Below are 23,880 nucleotides of genomic sequence, written 5' to 3'. Positions count from 1 at the left end.
TTACCCACGTAATTAGAGCAGTAAAAATAAATGTTTTGCCATACCCGTATTATACGGTTTGATACCTACAGCATAAGACCTACAGCATCCGATGTCACAGGAAGGCCAAAAAGATCATCAAGGACAACAACCACCCGAGGCACTTCCTGTTTACCCCGTTATCATCCAGAAGGCGAGGCCAGTACAGGTGCATCAAAGCTGGGACCGAGAGACTGAAAAACAGCTTCTATCTCAAGGCCATCAGACTGTTAAACAGCCATCACTAACACAGAGAGGTTTCTGCCTACAGACAGACTTGAAATCATTGGCCACTTTAATAAATGGATCACTAGACACTTTAATAATGCCACTTTAATAAGGTTTACATATCTTGCATTACTCATCTCATGTATATACTGTATTTTATACCATCTATTGCATCTTGCATATGCCGCTCAGTCATTGCTCATCCATATTTTTGTATGTATATATTATTCCATTCCTTTACTTAGATTTGTGTGTAGGTAGTTGTTGTGGAATTGTTAGATTGCTTGTTAGATATTTACTGCACTGTCAGAGCTAGAAGCACAAGCATTTCGCTACACTCGCAATAAAATCTGCTAACCACGTGTATGTGACCAATAAAATTAGATTTGACTTGATGTCATATGCCACGGCTGTCAGCCAATCAGTATTCAGAGCTCGAACCACCCAGTCTATAACGTATCTTACACAATGAAGGAGACCACAAAATGGGCCTTCGAACAGGTGGTAAGATTATCTCTGATCACCGATGTAGAAGCGGACAGGAACACAGTGTGGTACAGATGTGAGGTGGAGTGCAAATCAATACCCTCCTTCACACTATCTGACATTGGAAGGCATGGAGGATATGTCATTGGGAATTGTGTGATTACTATCTGCTGTCATCTTTAAGTCAATGAGGCATCCTCAGATGCTCGAATGCCTCTCTCTCTCTACTCAAAAACACACAACAACACCTCTGCTCTAGCAACCTGCTGTTATGAGTTAAGTTATTGTTATACCGGTTACGCCTGTTAAACATTCTTAGCATGGCAACTAGTTCACAAGTCTCCCTCCATCACAGACACACGCGTACTTTGTCCACACCCGCACATTACAAGCCCTCACCCTTTCTGGGTTCACATTCCTTGTTTCACTCCTCATTCTCTTTCTCCCCGGTCCTCATCCTCCAATCCGGAGCTATCCAGGGGAATTGCCATGTCTATCACAGGGTTTAAATTGCCTGGGCTGCAGTGGGCCTCTGCTCTGTGTTGATAAGATGTGCCGGGGCTCCTGGCGGCTATTTGGGGGAAGAAATCGCATCTCGTGTTGCCACCGGGTGTTGAGCCATGAAAGTGTTTGTGTAGAAGAAGTAAAAAGCTTGGCACCCGGATCTCTGATTGAGTTGTGGGATTCTGTCTCTCTCTCTCTCCCTCTCGCTCGCTCTCTCTCTCTCTCTCTCTCTCGCTCTCTCTCTCTCTGTCTCTCTCTCTCTCGCTCGCTCTCTCTCTCTCTCTCTCGCTCTCTCATTATGGAGTGTTAAAGTACATGTGAGGCTCTCTGGGCATCACATTTTAACTGCTGAGGAGGAGAAATGAGAAGTAAAACGTTGAAGTTCACCCCGACACAGATCAACAGCAGCTATAACAGCGACACAGCCACGCCATGGGGTAGACGAGGACGAGGAGGAGAGGAGGGTTAGAGCAGAATACTGGCGTCTCCGCTGTGCGGATTGATCTGTGAATTGCTTCAGCCACTCCCAGCAGAAACCCACAGGTCGTGCAGGAACCGTGCAGCGATCATAGTGTACTTTGTGCTCAACGTGATTGAAATGTAAAGCCTGTGCTCCCATGTTAGCGGAGACGGCACACGCCGGCTCAATCGGAAATGACCTTTACGTTTCTGTCGTGGAATCTGTAACGCTTCAGCGATACAGACGGAATATAATCTTTTGTCTTTCCCTGCCATTTGTTTTATTCAACAGAACAGCACCAGACTCTGGCTGTGATATATCCAAATATTCTGCCCCAGAGTGGGGATCATTCAGATCAGACAGAAGTACTCATCCCACTGCTGCTCTGAATCTGCATGAGAGAGAGAGAGAGAGAGAGAGAGAGAGAGAGAGAGAGAGAATGGTTGAAATAATGTTCCCCCTGAATCAAAATCTGCAGACCACCGCCTCCCATCCCAACTTGGAGAATGCCCCCCCTCCTACTCCTAATGTAACATAATAGAGTGTGTGTGTGTGGGGGGGGGTCTAATAAGTAGGTAAATGTCCTTATTAAGGGAGGGGTAGGCAGCACAGCACTGGCAGTGAGGATGAAAGCGGAGCTTGCAGGGACTGGGTAAAGAGTCCTGGGAGTGTGTTCAGTCGCCACACAGGGATCACCTTAGTATGTCCCAGAGCACTTTTGACCTTCATGTTGACGCTGGCTGGGATCTTGGTCAGCTTTCTGGTGGCGGTTGGGAAGACTGAAAAGTGATGCATTGCGGCACCTTACTGGCGTCAGTCACGTCAATACCATAGTACCATTACAAACTCTTAGCTCTGTTAGTGTCTTTACCATGTGTCCCCTGGCCGCTCTTAGAAAAAAGTTATTAAAATATGTTATAATAATACAGCGGTCTTTTTAATGTTCTGTATTCAGTTCGCTTCAGTATTTTAGAACGGTTTTAATTTCCAGCTGTTTGAAAATACCCTTCTCACTTCGTGTTCTCCAACCAAAGCAAATGAAACGCATCTGATTGAGAAGGAAAACAATGCCATGAAACACTTTTATCGACGTGTAGCGTGTGCCGGGCAGAGATCCCCTTCTCCGTATTTAGCCGAACCCTTGATTTGAACGTGGCTGCGGGGAGATGTTGTAGCCTAAACATCACATAAGAGAGAATGAGCTCCACTTGATTGTGAGAGTGAGTAATTAGCTTGTTGCTTATCTAATCGTTTTGCCCTTTGTTTGGCACTTGTTGGTTTTCACCTCATTAAAATCAGCCTTATCAGGGATTGGCACAATGCACCACCGCCTACTGAGCTGTGTGACCATGTTAACAGGGTAATATGTTGTTTTTTGCTCTTCCTGCCCGTAAGGGCATTTAGATCTTTATTCAGTCTGTATCGCTGCAGCGTTACAGATTGCGTGATAGAAACGTAAAGGTCGTTTCAGTTTGAGAGGACATACGCAGCGTTTACCGCGGGAACATTTTTATCACGCTGTACCGCTGATTGAATAGAGCCCTTAGTCGGAGGTGGGTGATCAACCAGATTAATGCGGAAACGGGCATTTTGCATGGCTGCAATCACACCATGCAGGGCCTTCGGTATGTGGGGAAACTAGTGGAAGAGGATGACATGGAACAACAAAGGATGGAAGAAGATCAGATGCTGATAAATACATAGAAATGAATGGAAATATAAGAACATTATTGATGTCAGGTTCTCTTTACTGCACCAACCTATAAATGATGGAAAAACTGTCATTTTCATTTCTCTCCACAGGCATGTGGTAACAAGTAGCATTCATTATTCAATGAGGGAAGTGAATGAATAGGTCCTTAATCTCCAAACCAAGAGTGAGCACAGGCTGGATCCAACTTAAAACTCCTTTGTTCAAGAAAAAGGCCCATAAATCAGTGCTTACAAATTTGTTTTCTAAGGTGTCCAAATTCCTACTGATCCGCCCTCTCTCTCTCTCTCACCCTCTCCTCTATCTCATGTCCTCCACACTGGTCTCAAAGAGGAACTGACGCCCCACAGCACTGTTTTCCTGTTTCCACGGAGACCGTGCCTCACTGAGGTCCTGGGCACTGGGCTTTAACTTATTTCATTTTTTTTGCATTGGTCGGCTCCCAATAATGGAGCCCAAATGAGACAGGAAGGGCACAGTGGAGGGGGGTTTCGGGACAAGGATGGGGGCAGAGAAGTAAGCAACAAAAACATTCAGAAATGAATTCATAATGACATCACTACCATTTCCCACAGCGGTTCTCATAGAGCGAGCCCCCTGCCTTCATTCATTGGCTCGGAGTTGGCTTTTCAGGAGCCCGGGGAGGCCATCTCCTCCCCTCATCTCAATGCCCTTTTTGTTGCTAGAACACAGAGCTCGTTTCTAGGCCCACAGAAAAGCCTGGGTAATTTAGTTTGGGGTTGCCAGGAAGTCTGAGTCCTCTAGCCTGGCAACAATGGCAAATGTTATTGCCTCACTTTGAGGGCCCAGAAACTCCACAGCTGCAAAGGCTGAATTCTAATAGAAACTTTTTTTTTTTTTGGCCCACTCTCTCGCTCTGTCCTTACAAATTCCTTTGAGTGGTTGCAGAGTAGCCAAACAGAAATTAGAAGAGCACTTTTCTGGGCGGTGTGGGTCCCTTCGAGGTTTTAGTTGTTTGATTCAAATTGCTGTCTTTCTAAATGTGACAGAGGTTGTTGTCTGATAAGCTGTGCCCATATCTCTAGATAAAATAGTATTTGACTTACTATTTATGTAGCTGACATGAATCTGAATCAACATAAATCAAGAGGAACAGTGAGTAGGATTCCTTTGGGACAAATAGCCTGGGTCCCAGTCTGTTTAGCTATCATTCCATACCTTGCCCTGCTAAACGTGTTTGGCAATGACACGGAGTACAAAGAGCGGAATGTTAGCAAAGCAGGTTCTGGATTTCAAGGCTGTGAGATAAATACTATTAGTTTGCATGTCTTTTACACACTGAGGGCTCCAATCAATCTGTATCGCGGAAATTCAGCGTTACAGCCTGATTGAAATTTAAAGGCAATGTCCCGGCGTTAGCGGAGACTGGATTTACGGTAACCGCTGCAGATGTGGGCTCAATAGGAAATGACCTTTACATTTCTAGCACGCTATCTGTAACACTTGGGGCAATACAGATTGAATTGAGCCCTAATTGTTTGTGGCCCTGTGAGATATTTTTGGAAGCGGATAAAGAAAACAAAATGTCATTATAAAGTTGAGTTAGTCAATAAACATTTAATTGTCTTAAATACGAGTAGAAGACCTGATAAATAAAATCAGTGCAAAAACAATACTCTAACAATTTTTTGTAAAAGGAAGAAAAACATCTGTTTCTGTAATGGGTCAAGCTGAGTGACTTCTTTTTTTTAAAGTGTTTTGCTGCCATCTAGTGGGGGGACATCAAATCACAGGTGAATTATCAACAGTAGCTGAACAATTTAACTCACTGAACATAAACCACAAAAATATAAATTCTACTCATTAGTCAAGAACCACTGAATAGTGGTAACGGACAATCGAGTTATCAACTTAACTGATTTAGTTGTTCCAATATTCTGTAATCAACTACAGGCTTACTCATGTTTAAACATATCCAGGACATCATGGACCACTTCTTTCATGAATGGTTTATTACAAAAACGCAAGACAAAAACAAGTCAACTGTATTCTAATGGCAAACACAATACAAAAAACATACACCTCTCTATAGGATGTAGGTCCGCTGCATCAAAAAAAGAAAGAATGTCAGCGAAAAAAAGAAAACCATACGAGTTTCAGAATCTAAAAAGGCAAGAGATTGCTGAAAAAACAAGAGAGGAGAATATTGTTTGCCACTGGAGAAAAAAGATCAGAACCACAACTGAAAACCAAACCAAATACAACTGAACTCAATGAAGGTCTGTTTTGAGGGGGAACCAGGGGAATTTAGCTCTTCAAACAAACATTAACTTACATAAATACAAGGAAGGTACCAAGCTTTTTTTCATAATTTTTTTTCTCTTCTTCAATTATAAGTGTGGGTGCAATAGACTGGGTCTGTGCTAGATACATGCCTCTACACACCGTCAAGAAATAAGAAATAGAGGTTAGATATGACAATTAAATTCCAATTTAAACAATAAAAATGGTATTCACAAGGTCAAATGTCGATAATTGTTTAGAGTACCCTGGTTGTGTTTAAAGAAAATATAAACATCAAACAAGGAGATAAGTTGAGCACTTTTCAACAGATAATTGAACAGTTTAACTGGAAAGGATAATCCATCTGGTTATGCATGTATACAAGCATTATTTGAAAGCTTTGATGATATACAGTAAGTCGTTGACAGCACTCGATAATATTTCTGTGAACAGTAATGGATGTTGTGAGAGGTACATCTGAAAAGGTGGAACTTTGGGGCAAATGGGGAAGGCTTTGCCACCGAAAAGACGTTTTCATCTATAGCCATTGTGAATCACATTCACTGCCATTTCAATTGCACCGTTGTTCCCAATTCATAAATAAGTAGTGCAGTTTCCCCTACAACCTCAATAGACAAATACTTGTAGAAAATATGAAATCCCTAATCCCAGGAATATTTGAAGGTATTTGTCAAAATACACTGCACATATTAAATATCTCAATTATTCTCACTTTCACAAATGCAATGTTTTACACACACGCACAGCAGATGTAAAAACGACATATATTGTAACTATTCTCAAGTTATATTCATCATGCATACATATATATGGAGTCAATTTTATACTTTGTGGTAATTGCAGTCAGTATATGTTGACAAATACCACATATAGTATTTTCAAGTTCTAAGGATATGATTGGACTTCATATTTCAACACTAAAATCCTTAAATCAACAATCTGAATGTTCATACGAACTCTGTGTAGTAGAACTAAACTGTCTAAGCATTCATCCTACATAAAAACTTGGTTGATCACTCGATGCTAGTTTTCCAAAAAAAGATGCAACAAAGTAATTATCCCAAATATATCGAAATAAAGACGCGTCTCTTGTTTTGTTTTTTCATTTCACCACTGTGTGTTGTCATTGAGATCATAAACAAGGGATGTTGAGTAGGGGGTGAGAAAGGAACATGTGCCAGTTCTCTGATTGAAGGATTCATCTTAGCACATTTATTGGAAATGCCTGGATTCAATCAACCTCCTTTAGTTTCTCATAAAGTACTTTGGCGTTTTAATTTTATTGATGGTTGCTTTGAGCGTCATAGATTACTTGCGTGAACTGAACAGATAGAGTAAATCTTGGAGATAAACCATAGAAGCTTGATTGAACCAGTGACTGTGTGTGGTGTCATGCAGACATTAATCCCCTGGAGGTCAAATCCTGATTTACTTTGATGGCAAGGTTCATTTTGACCCTTGTCATGTCACGGAGATAAAAAAAAAGAAAAAAAGATTATATACAGAAAAAGAGGAAATGGGTTTGCTCAACAGCAGAAGCATTTTATAGCAGTTTTATTTTGATGTGTAGCAAGGGTGGCATCCTAACACGGCTGATATACTACACAGATGGTACGGTATACTTCACATCTGGCAAGAGTCTAGCAACACTTTCACCCTAACCCTGTAGCTAACCCTGACCAAAAGGGAATGTGAACAAAATAAATTGAAATATTTATTTGCATGTGCAGCAGAGGACAACGCAGTCAGTGTAATCTAGGGGGGAAAAAATACGCAATTTGCTGATACCATACCATAAGTCATCATCACACACGTTATATACTCAAGAGTAATGCCAATTCCAGTCCGAAACAAGATCCCCAAAAACCTCCCAACCCCTGAAAGCCAGAGTAGTAAGCTGTGTGTGGGTAGTTGAGAGCAGACCACTACTGCTCTCACTCAGAGTCTGAATCAAGTGGTGCCATCTCATCTATGCCCTTCCACTGGCGCTGGTGGGCCTCCTCGGCGTGCTGCCGCTTGTGCCTGGAGTAGCTAGACGAGTGCACAAATGTCTTGTTGCAGGTGGTGCATTCGTACTTGCCCCCTGTGGAGTGAGATCTCTCATGGTGGTGGAGGTTGGACAACCTGGCGAAGGTCTTTTTACAGTAAGAGCAGCTGAACTTGTCTCCCTTGTGCATTTGCTGGTGCCTGGCGAGGCTCTGCGCCTGGCTGAAGTGCTTGTCGCACTGCTCGCATGCATATTGTCCTTCCTCTTCCTCAGAGACTGATGTTTGGCGCTGGCGCTGGCGCTTGGCAGCTCTTGACCGCTTGTTCTTCTTGCAGAGGGTGTAGAAGTTGGGTTTGTCCCTCGAGCACAACTTGAGGCGTATTTTCAAGTCTGAGGACTTGGTGAGACCGTCTTTACCATGGGCATAGTTATTCAGAAGATCCTTGACATGAGAGACTTGGTGTTTCGAGAGGCCAATGGAGTTCTTGAAGGTCATGTCACATTGTGTACACGCGTAGAACTTCTCCCCAGGGAGGTTCTTCTCGATCGGGAACTTCTTCTCGCCAGGGATCTTCTTCGCGCCAGCCTGCTTTTTATTTTTCCTGCTACCAGGCGGGCGGCGGACATAACTGATTTCTGCAGGTCGAACACCAGAGGGAATACCCTTCCCTTTTTTGTGGATGAGCCGATGACGCGACAAGCTGGAGCTGTGGTTAAAATCCTTCCCACAGATGTTGCATGGGTAAACTCTCATGCCCCGATGTGTTCTCATATGAGTGCCGAGAGCTCTTCTGCTTTTGAATCGCATTGCACACTGCGTGCATTTATATTTGTTCCCCTCACCTGACCCTGTATCCATTTGCTTGTTTGGGGGTAGGGGTGCCTTTCCTGTGTGCAATTGCTGGTGTCTTGAGAGGCTTGAGGAATGACTGTAGCACTTCCCACAGTAGTTGCAGCTGTAGTTTCCCCCTGGTGAGCTATATTCCCCTTTCTCCGAGCCTGAATCAGAGCCATCTCCAACAGGGACCAGATGGCTACTCCCTGGCTCAGTGTGGTCGTCCTCATCAGAGTCGTTTACTATGACACTCTGTTCTGCAATGTCACAGCCAGGGAACTCCTCCTCATACTGGGCAAAAAAAGGCTCATCCGGCTCTGCCTTCACCTGGTCCAGATTCAAGCCAGATCCCTCGTCCGCCTCCTTTTTCACACATGATATTGTGAACTTGGACCCGACCTCTGCCCACTTGACAACATATTCTATGGGCTGGGTGTCCAGTTCCACTGTGATGAAGTCTGCACCAAGTGCGTCCGGTTCAGACGAAGTCAAGTCAGTTTCTGAGTCCTCCATTTGACCAGACCCTAAACGTCAATGCGTGTAACTTGTGGTCTTGTTATAATTACAGGGTCAACAGATTCCACCACTCCTAAAAGAGAGAGAAAAAAAAGTAAAAACTGCTGTCAGCTGCCTAGCTAGATAGCTGTATGTCATCGTAACAAATGAACATCACATCCAATATCACAAATAAACAAGAACGTTTGAATATCACAGGTTAAAACATTGACAAAATTATACTTTCACTATCGAAACGTGGAGTTGAATTGTGTGCACATTAACCGAGGAAGTGCCGTGCATTACGTTGACAGGAGGAAATGAAACAAAAAAACGACTGCTTAAGTAGGTGTGGTGCTACTTTAAACGTTTGTATGAGCTTGAGCAAAACAACAAAATTATTGATAATTACAGACTGTTAATTAATACACTACATTTGAGGTTGATTTACGCCACAATGACAGAAAATTACCAGACAAAGCAGAAACAATAAACAGGAAATACAGTGAGGGCTGGGATGAGCACAATGCATGATGGGAGTGGATTAAATCGGCTGTGACTAAAAGGCCGCATTACAACAGACAGATGTATAAAAAAAATCTTGCTTTCTTGTGCCCAAAACATAATCAAATCCTAAAATGACATCCAAGAACTATAGTGAATGACAAAGCAACATTGTCGCAGGGCGGATGCCGGTAGCTATATCGACCAAAGAGAGCTAGTAATGTATGTTTTATTAATTCCGCATTTTTAGCTCAGAAGGCGCTCTCGTTCAGACTTCATACACACAAATACTCACAGCGACGTGAATTCATCCCCCCCGCCATAAAAATAGAACCGAGCATTCACCATGGACTATGTTTTTTGCGTATTCATATATTATTCAATTGATTTTCTCAGACACATCTTTCTCTATTGATCAAGCAGCATAGTACTGATCATAGATGCATAATACATTAAACAATGAACATGTCTACAGTCACTGATCATGTGGATCATCTTGGAAGGTTGACAGACTCAAGTCCAGCATCGATGACACATGCAGCTAGAGGGCATAAAACGAGAGCCAAGGCTCGAGAGCTGGCTTCATACGATTTTCCACAGCAGATTCAGTGTCATCAGAAGTCGTCGTCGTTACGAGAATGAAATTTTTTGACAGGAATTGCTACCAAACCGTGGCCCGAGCATATCACCCGGCATAATGCTCATTGCAATAGACATGGCAAGATGGCTATATTTCGCATAACCAAGACGTTGTATCGTCATGTTTAAAAATTATAAGGCTGGTTATGTAGTCAAATTTGACGTATGAACAATTATACCGAATTAAGCGATGGTGCAAGTTAATAATGTTCTCGAGATGACTATTTACCGGGCTTTTATCCTTCTAGATTCGTTGTCTTGACCCTCGACGAAATTAGTCGATTCTGCCGCACCTCTGTCAGATCACAACCAGCGTCCACACGGATATCAAGCCTCGGCAATGGCTGCGTTTCGTCACTGATTTTAAATACTGTGGATTGTCTTAACGCGTTGAAGGAGAGTGTGTGGCAAGCTAGCCACATGCATTTTCAATCCATGATATATACCGCTCCTGCGCAGCATGCATTGTATCTCGAATTTCATTGGGCAATGAACCAGAGAGGAACAGACGTCATTGGACAGGACATAGCATGTGCAGGGTGTCGTGAAAACTGTAGCAAACACTATTACAACAGTTACATTATTCGCATTCAGTCGATTACTTGTTAAGATAACATGTAAATATTACAGATTATTCAATTAAATCGTAATAACCTCCACCATTTCCTTTTCGAACCACCTAAATACCAAATGTATTGTCGAGCCAAACAAAGGACATCGAACCTTGGCTTTACGGCTTTTGGAGTGACGTCATTTGATGGATGCAGAGACGAAAGGGGAAGCAAATGTCTACTGTTTGCTGATGATCTGGTGCTTCTGTCCCCAACCAAGGAGGGCCTACGGCAGCACCTAGATCTTCTGCACAGATGCTGTCAGACCTGGGCCCTGACAGTAAACCTCAGTAAGACAAAAATAATGGTGTTCCAAAAAAGGTCCAGTTACCAGGACCACGAATACAAATTCCATCTAGACACAGTTGCCCTAGAGCACACAAACTATACATACCTCTGACTAAACATCACCGCCACAGGTAACTTCCACAAAGCTGTGAACGATCTGAGAGACAAGGCAAGAAGGGACTTCTATGCCATCAAAACGAACATGAAATTTGACATACCAATTAGGATCTGGCTAAAAATACTTGAATCAGTTATAGAACCCATTGCTCTTTACAGTTGTGAGGTCTGGGGTCCGCTCACCAACCAGTAATTTACAGAATGGGACAAACACCAAATTGAGACCCTGCATGCAGAATTCTGCAAAAATATCCTCTGTGTACAACGTAAAACACCAAATAATGGATGCAGAACAGAATTAGGCCAATACCAGGTAATTATCAAAATCCAGAAAAGAGACGTTAAATTCTACAAACACCTAAAAGGAAGCGATTCCCAAACCTTCCATAACAAAGCCATCACCTACAGAGAAATTAACCTGGAGAAGAGCCCCCTAAGCAAGCTGGTCCTGGGGCTCTGTTCACAAACACAAACAGATCCCACAGAGCCCCAGGACAGCACCACAATTAGACCCAACCAAATCATGAGTGTAAAGGTGAAATAAAATAAAACGAGAAAACAAAAAGATAATTACTTGACACATTGGAAAGAATTTACAAAAAAAACAGAGCAAACTAGAATGCTATTTGACCATAAACAGAGAGTACACAGCAGCAGAATACATGAACACTGTGACTGACCCAAAATTAAGGAAATCTTTGACTATGTGAAAGGCCGCTGAAGGCAGACCTGGCTCTCAAGAGAAGACAGGCTATGTGCACACTGCCCACACAATGAGGTGGAAACTGAGCTGCACTTCCTAACCTCCTGCCAAATGTATGACCATATTAGAGACACACATTTCCCTCAGATTACACAGACCCACAAAGAATTCGAAAAACAAATCCAATTTTGATAAACTCCCATATCTATTGAATGAAATACCACAGTGTGCAATCACAGCAACACGATTTGTGACTTCTGCCACAAGAAAAGGGCAGCCAGTGAAGAACAAACACAACCTATATTTATGTTTATTTATTTTCCATTTTGTACTTTAACTATTTGTACGTCATTACAGCACTGTATATAGACATAATATGACATTTGACATGTCTTTATTCTTTTGGAACTTTTTTGAGTGTAATGTTTACTGTTATTTTCTATTGTTTATTATGTATTTCACTTGCTTGTGCAAATTAAACATGTTTCCCATGCCAACAAAGCCCCTTAAATTGAAATTGAATTGGAAGCGAGACACTACACTCGCTGTTATCCCCCAGCTTTTTTCTAGTTTAATGAAAGTCAACGAACTATGTAGACCAGACCCAGCTGCTATTGCATTGATGTCTAAGGGAGACACACCCAGTTAAGTAGACCGAAACTGTCAACGCTATAAGGCCTGCGTGAACTCTCTTAAATTTATCCACCATCTTTGGTGGATGTCTTAAACAAGTCTGCTAACGTTACTAGCTAGCGGTCACTCTACTGTGTGACTAACTATATTTTCTAACTGGGTCGGAGTTGAGAAACTAGTAGTTCACCCAATAATTGCAAAGAAGCTAACGGTAGCTAGCTATGGTATAGAGATACGTATTCAGTAATAATAAGTTAGCTACCGTACCATACTCAGAAGATAGCTAACGTTAGGTAGCTCGCGTTAAGATAGCCAGAAACAAGACGAGGAAATGCTAGCTAACATTTTTTTTTGTGCTAGCTAACATAGCATAGATAGCTAACAAACAGCCTGGGTTTGAATTAAATGCTCCCCAGAATAGCTGGTATATAGGCTAATGATAAATTGCAAGCCATCTAGTTACCTTTACCTAGGTGCGCTAATAGTTAATTCCTTGATTAAAGTAAGTTAACTAGCTAATTTCACTAACTGAGCCAGAAAGGAAGACATCCACAGGTAAATTAGGAAACGTGGACAATACATCATCAAGTGGACCCATTAAGGGTGGTTTCAGCATATTTGGTGGAGCCTGGCCTGAATATTCAAACACTGAATTCGGCGTAAATTATTTATCTACGTGATATGGAAAGACTGCAATTCAATTCGACCTATTTGATGTGGCCATGACCATCAGCTGACTATTGTCTGTGTTTTTCTCTCCGGGATGAGCCCCCGCTCACCGTATCTTAATGTGGATCCAAGATATTGTACACATGTGAGTTCCAGTTAGTATAATGAATGACTTTGGTTCACAAACATGGAATCTGCCAGATTCATGACCTGGATCTACAATACAACAAATCGGATGGGTTTAGTTTTACTGGGGGAGGTCGGGTAATGTAATTATGTGCATGAGCACAACTGTAATTTTAGTCCCGTCCGAATCTGCCATGTCAGTGATTTGGAATTTACATGAGTAAGGCCTTCATGTATCAACTTTTACAGTGAATGCTTTTGTTTATACGTTTTGTGCGAATGCATTCCCATCGCCAAATGCATAATTCAAAGAAATGGCGCATATTTCATGCAACCTTTGCTGTTAATAGATCGCAAAGCCGCATACAACTGAGCTAAACGTTTGGAAATGACAAGTTCTCTTTCTCATCCATAGCCTAAAAACGCATATCAAGTGCGCTGTTTGATGCACATCTGAAGGCTGGGGGCCATTTAGGACGTCTTCTACTAAGGATCAAATCAAATGTATTTATATAGCCCTTCTTACATCAGCTGATATCTCAAAGTGCTGTACAGAAACCCAGCCTAAAACCCCAAACGACAAGTAATGCAGGTGTAGAAGCACAGTGGCTAGGAAAAACTCCCTAGAAAGGCCAAAACCTAGGAAGAAACCTAGAGAGGAACCAGGCTATGAGGGGTGGCCAGTCCTCTTCTGGCTGTGCCGTGTGGAGATTATAACAGAACATGGCCAAAATGTTCATAAATGACCAGCATGGTCAAATAATAATAATCACAGTAGTTGTCGAGGGTGCAACAAGTCAGCACCTCGAGTAAATGTCAGTTGGCTTTTCATAGCCGATCATTGAGAGTATCTCTACCGCTCCTGCTGTCTCTAGAGAGTTGAAAACAGCAGGTCTGGGACAGGTAGCACGTCCGGTGAACAGGTCAGGGTTCCGTAGCCGCAGGCAGATCAGTTGAAACTGGAGCAGCAGCACGGCCAGGTGGACTGGGGACAGCAAGGAGTCATCATGCCAGGTAGTCCTGAGGCATGGTTCTAGGGCTCAGGTCCTCCGAGAGAGAGAAAGAAAGAAAGAGAGAATTAGAGAGAGCATACTTAAATTCACACAGGACACCGGATAAGACAGGAGAAATACTCCAGATATAACAGACTGACCCTAGCCCCCCGACACAAACTACTGCAGCATAAATACTGGAGGCTGAGACAGGAGGGGTCAGGAGACACTGTGGCCCCATCCGATGATACCCCTGGACAGGGCCAAACAGGCAGGATATAACCCCACCCACTTTGCCAAAGCACAGCACCCACACCACAAGAGGGATATCTTCAAGCACCAACTTGCCATCCTGAGACAAGGCCGAGTATAGCCCACAAAGATCTCCGCCACGGCACAACCCAAGGGGGGAGCCAACTCAGACAGGAAGACCACGTCAGTGACTCAACCGTCCTAGGGACGGCATGGAAGAACACCAAGTAAGCCAGTGACTCAGCCCCTGTAATAGGGTTAGAGGCAGAGAATCCCAGTGGAGAGAGGTGAACCGGCCAGGCAGAGACAGCAAGGGCGGTTCGTTGCTCCAGAGCCTTTTCGTTCATCTTCACACTCCTGGGCCAGATTACACTCAATCATAGGACCTACTGAAGAGATGAGTCTTCAGTAAAGACTTAAAGGTTGAGACCGAGTCTGCATCTCTCACATGGGTAGGCAGACCATTCCATAAAAATGGAGCTCTATAGAAGAAAGCCCTGCCTCCAGCTGTTTGCTTAGAAATTCTAGGGACAATTAGGAGGCCTGCGTCTTGTGACTGTAGCGTACGTGTAGGTATGTACGGCAGGACCAAATTGGAAAGATAGGTAGGAGCAAGCCCATGTAATGCTTTGTAGGTTAGCAGTAAAACCTTGAAATCAGCCTTTGCCTTAACAGGAAGCCAGTGTAGGGTGGCTAGCACTGGAGTAATAGGATACATTTTTTTGGTTCTAGTCAGGATTCTAGCAGCCGTATTTAGCACTAACTGAAGTTTATTTAGTGCTTTATCTGGGTAGCCGGAAAGTAGAGCATTGCAGTAGTCCAACCTAGAAGTAACAAAAGCATGGATACATTTTTCTGCATCATTTCTGGACAGAAAGTTTCTGATTTTTGCAATGTTACGTAGATGGAAAAAAGCTGTCCTTGAAACAGTCTTGATATGTTCTTCAAAAGAGAGATCAGGGTCCAGAGTAACGCCGAGGTCCTTCACAGTTTTATTTGAGACGACTGTACAACCATCAAGATTAATTGTCAGATTCAACAGAAGATCTCTTTGTTTCTTGGGACCTAGAACAAGCATCTCTGTTTTGTCCGAGTTTAAAAGTAGAAAGTTTGCAGCCATCCACTTCCTTATGTCTGAAACACAGGCTTCTAGCGAGGGCAATTTTGGGGCTTTACCATGTTTCATTGAAATGTACAGCTGTGTGTCAGCCGCATAGCAGTGAAATTTAACATTATGTTTTCGAATGACATCCCCAAGAGGTAAAATATATAGTAAAAACAATAGTGGTCCTAAAACGAAACCTTGAGGAACACCGAAATTTACAGTTGATTTGTCAGAGGACAAATCATTCACAGAGACAAACTGATATCTTTCCGACAGATAAGATCTAAACCAGGCCAGAACTTGTCCATGTAGACCAATTTGGGTTTCCAATCTCTCCAAAAGAATGTGGTGATCGATGGTATCAAAAGCAGCACTAAGATCTAGGAGCACGAGGACAGACGCAGAGCCTCGGTCTGATGCCATTAAAAGGTCATTAACCACCTTCACAAGTGCAGTCTCAGTGCTATGATGGGCTCTAAAACCGGACTGAAGCGTTTTGTATACGTTGTTTGTCTTTAGGAAGGCAGTGAGTTGCTGCGCAACAGCTTTTTCTACAATTTTTGAGAGGAATGGAAGATTCGATAAAGGCCGATAGTTTTTTATATTTTCTGGGTCAAGATTTGGCTTTTTCAAGAGAGGCTTTATTACTGCCACTTTTAGTGAGTTTGGTACACATCTGGTGGATAGAGAGCCGTTTATTATGTTCAACATAGGAGGGCCAAGCACAGGAAGCAGTTCTTTCAGTAGTTTAGTTGGAACAGGGTCCAGTATGCAGCTTGAAGGTTTAGAGGCCATGATTATTTTCATCATTGTGTCAAGAGATATAGTATTAAAACACTTTAGGGTCTCCCTTGATCCTAGGTCCTGTCAGAGTTGTGCAGACTCAGGACAACGGAGCTTTGGAGGAATACGCAGATTTAAAGAGGAGTCCGTAATTTGCTTTCTTATGATCATGATCTTTTCCTCAAAGAAGTTCATGGATCGCTAAACTCTCCTAATGATTATGATCACACTTCTTCAATTCAAATATTATGGCGACTATATATGGTTTGGAAACTTTGGAACCAAGCTCAGTGTAGCCTGTTATCGCCTGAACCTGTTGAAATATCTTCACGCCAAGAAATAAACCTCCATATTTCTGTCATAATGTCCATTTATAAAATATATATAAATAAAATAATAATTACAAGCGGGCAGTTTGGAAAAAAAGAATCCCGTCCGAATCGTCCTCTGGAATAACGCAGATTCTGGGGTAATAATTACATACCCAACGTTCTCTAGTAATACTAGTCCGGTGCTAATAGGGCTAATAACTTCTTATATTACCACAGGACCCTGATGACTTAATTTTACCGACTGATGCCAACAAAGTCAGCGGCCGATTTGAACTGGCTTTCTTCACCATCGCAGGCTGTTGTATTACATGTGAAATCTTGTTTTGACCCTTAGTCTCGCTCTTGAGCCTGTATGAAATGTCAAATATAATTGTGTAAGTTCTTGTTTGTGTTGCTTCTTAGGTGCTGCGGTTGGAGCTCTCAACGGGCCCCGCATGGGACTGTCAGAGACCAAGGACATGGCTTGGTCTAAGCCACTCAATGTACAGTGAGTTATCGACTCAATCCCCCGTCTTTGCACAAATGAATGGTCTTTCGGAGGCCGTGATTAAGTTGGATCTCCTTCACAAGTTATTTATGGATTTGAAAGACGAAGCAGATTAAGAGTTATATTCGTCTCAATCACCTTTTCAGTAGAATATAATTACTCATTCTGGTATCAACCAGCAGAGGGCAGTCTTCACCCATTTGTTCAGTATGTGTCAAAATATTTCATATGGCTGGTTGATAACTTGTCATGCTCTCCATTATGATTGCGGTGGTACAATGATTCAAGGGTTCCATTTGAACTTTCTAAAGGTATTTAAATGCTTCTATATGGGTAATAATGTTTAAGCAGCAAGATTTTTGGCCAACCTCAATCTTCTTATCGGTTGCGTGAACAATCTGCAATCTCTATTGATTCAACTAAACTCCAAAAGGATAACCACTTGAAAGGCTAGTCTTGGCTTTCCCTTACAGATATGAGGCGATTATTTGGGACTTAAATCTACTCAAAGTATACTCTGCTCCACGCTAAGAAGAAAAGCTAAGTGACATGCGTGGATAATCTGACGTGACATGGTATGACATTAATCCATAATTTGTAATTATTAACACTGCTTAGTTCATAGTGAGGATCTTACTCTGTGGTCCAAAGGTAAACTGCCGATGGGATCAGACCACTGCTAGAGAGAGGGCGGAGAAGCACTGAATTATATACCTCTACATTTGCTGAAATTGATTCTCAACTAACCTCTTGGCTGAATTCATAATGCTGATAGGCAGCATCATCGTTTTCCCCAGTCGATATCAGTAATAACACATTGTTCCATGGAAAACTGGATACAGTAGCCCTATATGATGGTGTTCTGTTGTAAATCTGACCTACGTTGTTGCTTTCACTGAGATTGTGTCACACTCATCCGGCCATTGAATGACCTTGTGCCTAACACACCTGCGTCGACACACTTGACTTTTTTAGTGCTGTAACACAGCTGGGTTTATAGGCTTTGTCAGCGCTCTTGACATCCCCAGCAATCTGTCAGGACAGGAGAAGGAGGGCGAAGTCTGCCTTGGACACGGGTAGATTGTGTTCGCTGTAATGCCGGCTCCAGTTGGAATATTGGTTTGACCAGGGTCATTCGCTGTAAGACGATAGACAGACAGTGTCATGTGCAGTGCAGTCTTACTGTTTGTGCATGTCTGAAGCTGAATCAGATCAATCATGAAGGTACAGCAGCCTAGCTACATTATGATCTGACGGGCTGTTCATCACTTTGCCTGATGATCACCTCAGCTCACGGATAACCCTTTTTGAAATAGGATTTCCATATAAACTGAACAGCCAGCCATTTTACTAGAACCCCTAATTGTAAATCAACCCTTGTATCACATTGACGTTGTCAGAGTTGGTGTTTAGACTGTAGATGTCTTGTGTTTTTAATGGATATGATATCCTCACTTTTACCCTCCTGAATCTGGTGACCCGCCAAGGAGCGACATGGGCGAACACACTTGGTTCACTGGGTGAGTGCCGTCATTCCCCACCAGAGGATGGGCGCAGTCGTTGGTGTCATTTGAGCAGTGCCACACATTGGCATACTGTTATTGTTGTTTCTATTGAGATAATGTGGCATTAATTCACCTGTATGCTTGTGTGTCCTCAGCTTTGTTGTACAGTGTGTTTGGGGGTGGTCATCGAGAAGGCACGGGGAGCAGAGGATGACATCAACACTGTTGCTGCTGGGATTATGACAGGCATGCTGTACAAGTCCACAGGCTGGTAGAGGTACTTTTTGTTTTTTACAGTACAATAGCTGGCTGGATAGTACGATGTTGAATGCAGAACGGGAAAATCCGATTTCCTCTCTGGAAACATTTCCTCACGTCTCCTCACCCACACAAAGAAACAAAGACCGAGCCCTGGCTCACATTTCACTTACTTTTTGCATTTCAGGTCAATTGTGGAAATAAATTCCCATTGTTCTCATACAGTAGAACCAGTTTTCACTGATGTGAATGAAGTATTGAAAATATGCAGAGGTCAGGCCTTGGTCAAATTGAACATAATAGTCAGACAACCGTGTTAGTGTTTTGAGTAGCTAATACTGTATAGATCTATACAAGGATGAAAGGTTGAGGATCAGTAAGTGATCTGTTAATGATTGATACACCTGCTGCTTATTGGATTCAAAAACACAATCTGCCCTCTGGATGCATAGCCTCGCGTAGCCAGACCTTGGGCTGTAGCAGAGAGAGCGAGAGAGAATAAAAACTTTTAGATTTTTCCCCCCAGCGTATTATTTTGAGAGGAAGCTAACAGAAAATACCAATCTAGGACTTTCTGGTTTGGTCGACCGGGAAAACCTGATGGTTTATCTCAATGGTTAAACAGGTTTTGACATGCTTCTAATTTTCCTTGTAGATTCCACTTAAAACTCCACTCAGATGTCTGCATGTGATTGAAAGAGGTGGTTGCAGACACCACTTCCTGGTTAGACTGATGACAGGTTCAGAGGGTTTGGTGGAAGGGACAGTAGGCTGTAATTGCCTGATTTTGTTATCATATAGACCGTATCTAGACAGGACACCCCTCTGCTGCCAACATTTCCCAGCATGCCTCGCACCAAATTCACGAGGGGAAGGTTTTCGAAAGCTCGCACTGGACTACACTGCTATATCACTGGGAGGGAGGTGCGTGGGTACATCATCAGCCAAAGGGGTTTAAGGAAACCCAACTAAATACACAACCATGGGATCAACAACAGGTTTCGGCTTTAAAGAGTCTATACACTGCTAAGGTTGTCACATGAACACCGCTCCCCTGTCCGAGTTGACGCCGTGGGTTTTCTTTGCCAGACAACTATTATTTCTGGTCTAAACATGCTCGAAACTCGTCAAGCAGACATACCGTCTGTCACATTTTAAACGTTAGACTCACACGTAGCCTCTGTAAAATCTTTCCCTTTCTGACTTTTTATGGTACAAAACAAAGTCTAGTTATGCTACTTTTTTCAAGGGTGATTCACTCTTGTTTATACTCTCTCCATCCGTGTTAAAGCCCTGCTGTAAAAAAAAAACAAAAAAAAGTGGTTTTGATCACACGTCATTGAAGCCGTGCTGCTGAGTCAAATGTCAAACTAAGGCCATGGTCGTAATATCTCTGTCACTGATATGTTCAACGTCTAGATTTCCACTCGTGCAATGTGTCCATTGGAAATGAATCAAGTGAAGAGGTGCCTGTTTCCAGTTAGGGTTTGTCTTGTCTAGACCAGAGTCATTTCTCTCTGTATGGCCCTGACCTTCACCAGTAGGAACACTCAGATGGAATCTGATCAACATAAAAAAAAATATGATTATGGACTTACATTTGTATGACTTGCTTACACACGTCACTAAACCTTGCAGGAAAACGTCTAGACATGCAGATAATTTCTTACGTCCATTAGGGAAGTAGGATAAACATAGCTAGTTGGGCTTTTTGTTGTTGTCCTGAGGCAACTGGCAACCAACCTGCATAATTGGAACATTATCCCATTGTGCTGATGCCTCAGCTGACTGAGTCTGCCTCCCATTGAATTTGGTTTCAGACTAGTGGTTCATTGAGAAGTCTCTTAATAGTAGTGGTAGTGATTCACACAGCGTCATAGTGGGATATGAATAACAATCCTGACACACAAAGGAAAATAAATGTTTTGTATCTAGCTACAGTGCCCAACCCAATCACATAGCCTAATATGAAGGGATCTTCATTCTTTTAGAACAATCTCCTGGTGCATACGGCGTATGGAAATGATCCAAAAGCAGTTCAATGTAGTGTTTTTGACAATGACAGCATGTTTTGCATTCTCCTTGCATCAGTGCTCTGCTCCCATGGTTGTGGGCTCCCTTGTGTGGGTAATTGGGGTGTTGTAATTCAAGCAACCTCTCTGTCTTCCTGCCATGGTGACATAAGCACCCCTACTGCATCACACACACTTATCTAGGGGCTGCTGGTTGTGGGTGTGGGCCTGTGGCTGCAGTACGAGAGAACTTATCAGTCTTATCCCTTACCGCTGTATGGGGCCAGGGACAGCCAACCATGCTGATACTCGGCTCTCCTGATACACTCTGAAGACGTGTTGGGTCTGCCTTTGCTTATGCATGCCCATAGCAATGGCTTCTCATTGAGACGCTTTGCCATTCAAACCTGATCCTGAACTTCTCTAATCCAAAGTTAAATCTACAATTGACTTCCTATTTCGCAAAAAAAGCATCCTTCACTCAAGCTGCCGAATATACCCTCGTAAAACTGACCATCCTACCGATCCTCGACTTTGGCGATGTCATTTACAAAATAGCCTGCAATACCCTACTAAATAAACTGGATGCAGTCTATCACAGTGCCATCCATTTTGTCATCAAAGCCCCATATACTACCCACCACTGCGACCTGTATGCTCTCGTTGGCTGACCCTCGCTTCATACTCGTCGCCAAACCCACTGGCTCCAGGTCATCTACAAGACCCTGGTAGGTAAAGTCCCCCCTTATCTCAGCTCACTGGTCACTATAGCAGCACCCACCTGTAGCACGCGCTCCAGCAGGTATATCTCTCTGGTCACCCCCAAAGCCAATTCCTCCTTTGGCCGTCTCTCCTTCCAGTTCCCTGCTGCCAATGACTGGAACAAACTACAAAAATCTCTGAAACTGGAAACACTTATCTCCCTCACTAGTTTTAAGCACCAGCTGTCAGAGCAGCTCACAGATCACTGCACCTGTACATAGCCCATCTATAATTTAGCCTAAACAACTACCTCTTCCCCTACTGTATTTATTTATTTAGCTCCTTTGCACCCCATTATTTCTATTTCTACTTTGCACTTTCTTCCACTACAAATCTACCATTCCAGTGTTTTACTTGCTATATTGTATTTACTTCGCCACCATGGCCTTTTTTGCCTTTACCTCCCTTATCTCACCTCATTTGCTCACATTGTATTTAGACTTATTTTTCTACTGTATTATTGACTGTATGTTTGTTTTACTCCATGTGTAACTCTGTGTTGTTGTATGTGTCGAACTGCTTTGCTTTATCTTGGCCAGGTCGCAATTGTAAATGAGAACTTGTTCTCAACTTGCCTACCTGGTTAAATAAAGGTGAAATAAAAAAATAAAAACTGTAAGCTGATCCCATGTACTTTCCTATGTATCTATGTGAAATCATGCTTAGTGCTGATGATTTACACCATCGTGGTAACTGTCACTCAACACCGCCTGGCGCATAGGGCATTGTGTTAACTAGGGTTCCATTAACCAATGAAGACATATCCCACTGTTGCCGTTAGCTGTGTGTACTTTCCAGGTTCCATAGGCGTGTGCAAATTCCCACCAACAAACTTCCCTTTTACAATGCCTTTGTCAAGAGTCAATGTTGAATGTAGACTGTGGAAACATACCTCATGTCTTTGTTCTATTGTGGCTGTGTGAGGGGGATGGTCAGCTGGCAGGTGCTAGATGTCACTGTGGTACTAGAATTCCATTCTTTAATCCTTCACTGTTTATAAGTCAGTGCATGATATTGTTGGCTTTATCAGTGTAGGGTGGTTAGATTTGACTTGTGTGATTGTGAGTTTATTTTTATTTTTATAGGGGGTGTACATGGACCAGCAGGAGGGGGCCTGGCCGGCCTGGCTCTGTCAGCTCTCTATATAACAACTGGGACCACCTGAAGGGAAACCCTCCGACCCGCTACTGAGCCCGGCACTGCTGGAACACGGACCAGTCAAAACATTTCCCCAAATATATCTTGATTCCTTTGTAGACATATCCTCCCTTTCCGTAATAACTTGTTCTCTTGTCCCTGATTGGGTACCTGAGTTAGGCCCCTACGTTTGCATGAAAGGGTGGCCAGAGGTCTGGAAGATGTGTCAAGCGTTAGACCTAGTTTATGCTGTAATGCACATCAACGCTGCACATTCTGATGTGTATCAATTTGTTGCTGGTATTAGGATTCATTGCTGTGAATATCTGATCAACTGCCTAAGTGCAGTTCAGGGAAAAGCTGTGCAGTCTGTAAATGTCACATTGAATCAGTATTATTGACTGAATTGAATGTTGTTGCAAAGATTGAATGCTGTCTTACTGAAGTGAGAGGTGGAGTTGCTTCCTATGGATGTCTACATAACAAGTATCTCATTCCACAACTTTGCATGTGGTAATTTGCTAATGTTTGCTTTATTATTCCAAGAGAATGTTACTGTTAATTTTATTACAAAGACAAGCCACAGTTTGTTAAACTAAGGGAACATAATGTCCTGCTTTCTATAAAATGTATGATTTCCTTTATCAGTAATGTCTTACCGAGCCATCTTGTGATTTCACCTGACTTGCACAAAGATAAGATGTAAAAACAGAGGAAAAAGAGGCTCAAGTCTGTTCTGCTCATCACTGTAAACAAATCTCAGAAGTAATTATTTAGCTTTGATTGCTGTTTCAAAGGTTGCCGTCATTGAGTTCAATCATATTTGACACTGATCTGTGTATCATAGCATGTTGAATTAGATTGGTCCTCACATTTGTTTACTTGTGACAGGTTTTGCTACATGAAGTTTCTGCAGTTCCAGAAAAAAATTAAATGGTAACGGGGCAAAGAAGTTAACCCATTCATCTCTACAGTC

At 42.6% G+C, this 23,880-nt stretch overlaps 1 protein-coding gene and 1 long non-coding RNA gene across 3 annotated transcripts; one reads left to right on the top strand and one right to left on the bottom strand.

Annotated features, from left to right (window-relative positions):
• Nucleotides 1-5,358: 5,358 nt before the first annotated feature.
• Nucleotides 5,359-10,522, bottom strand: LOC115193906 (zinc finger protein 454). Its single transcript, XM_029753049.1, has 2 exons — nucleotides 10,362-10,522; nucleotides 5,359-9,083 (listed from the first exon to the last, which is right to left on the bottom strand). Exon 2 carries the CDS (start codon nucleotides 9,005-9,007, stop codon nucleotides 7,607-7,609), a length of 1,401 nt encoding a protein of 466 aa, XP_029608909.1. The 5' UTR covers nucleotides 9,008-9,083; nucleotides 10,362-10,522; the 3' UTR covers nucleotides 5,359-7,606.
• Nucleotides 10,523-17,268: 6,746 nt separating this feature from the next.
• On the top strand, nucleotides 17,269-23,873 carry LOC115193905 (uncharacterized). 2 transcript variants are annotated; one of them, XR_003878254.1, is made up of 5 exons: nucleotides 17,269-17,541; nucleotides 17,704-17,805; nucleotides 18,718-18,750; nucleotides 18,891-19,012; nucleotides 22,853-23,873. It is a non-coding gene; the product is annotated as an uncharacterized LOC115193905 (long non-coding RNA). The 2 variants fall into 2 exon arrangements; XR_003878253.1 differs by having other exon boundaries at nucleotides 17,269-17,805.
• Nucleotides 23,874-23,880: the final 7 nt, after the last annotated feature.

Source organism: Salmo trutta, chromosome 5 (assembly GCF_901001165.1).
Source record: "Salmo trutta chromosome 5, fSalTru1.1, whole genome shotgun sequence".
NCBI lineage: Eukaryota > Metazoa > Chordata > Actinopteri > Salmoniformes > Salmonidae > Salmo > Salmo trutta.
This window is presented reverse-complemented; position numbering and strand designations above follow the sequence as displayed.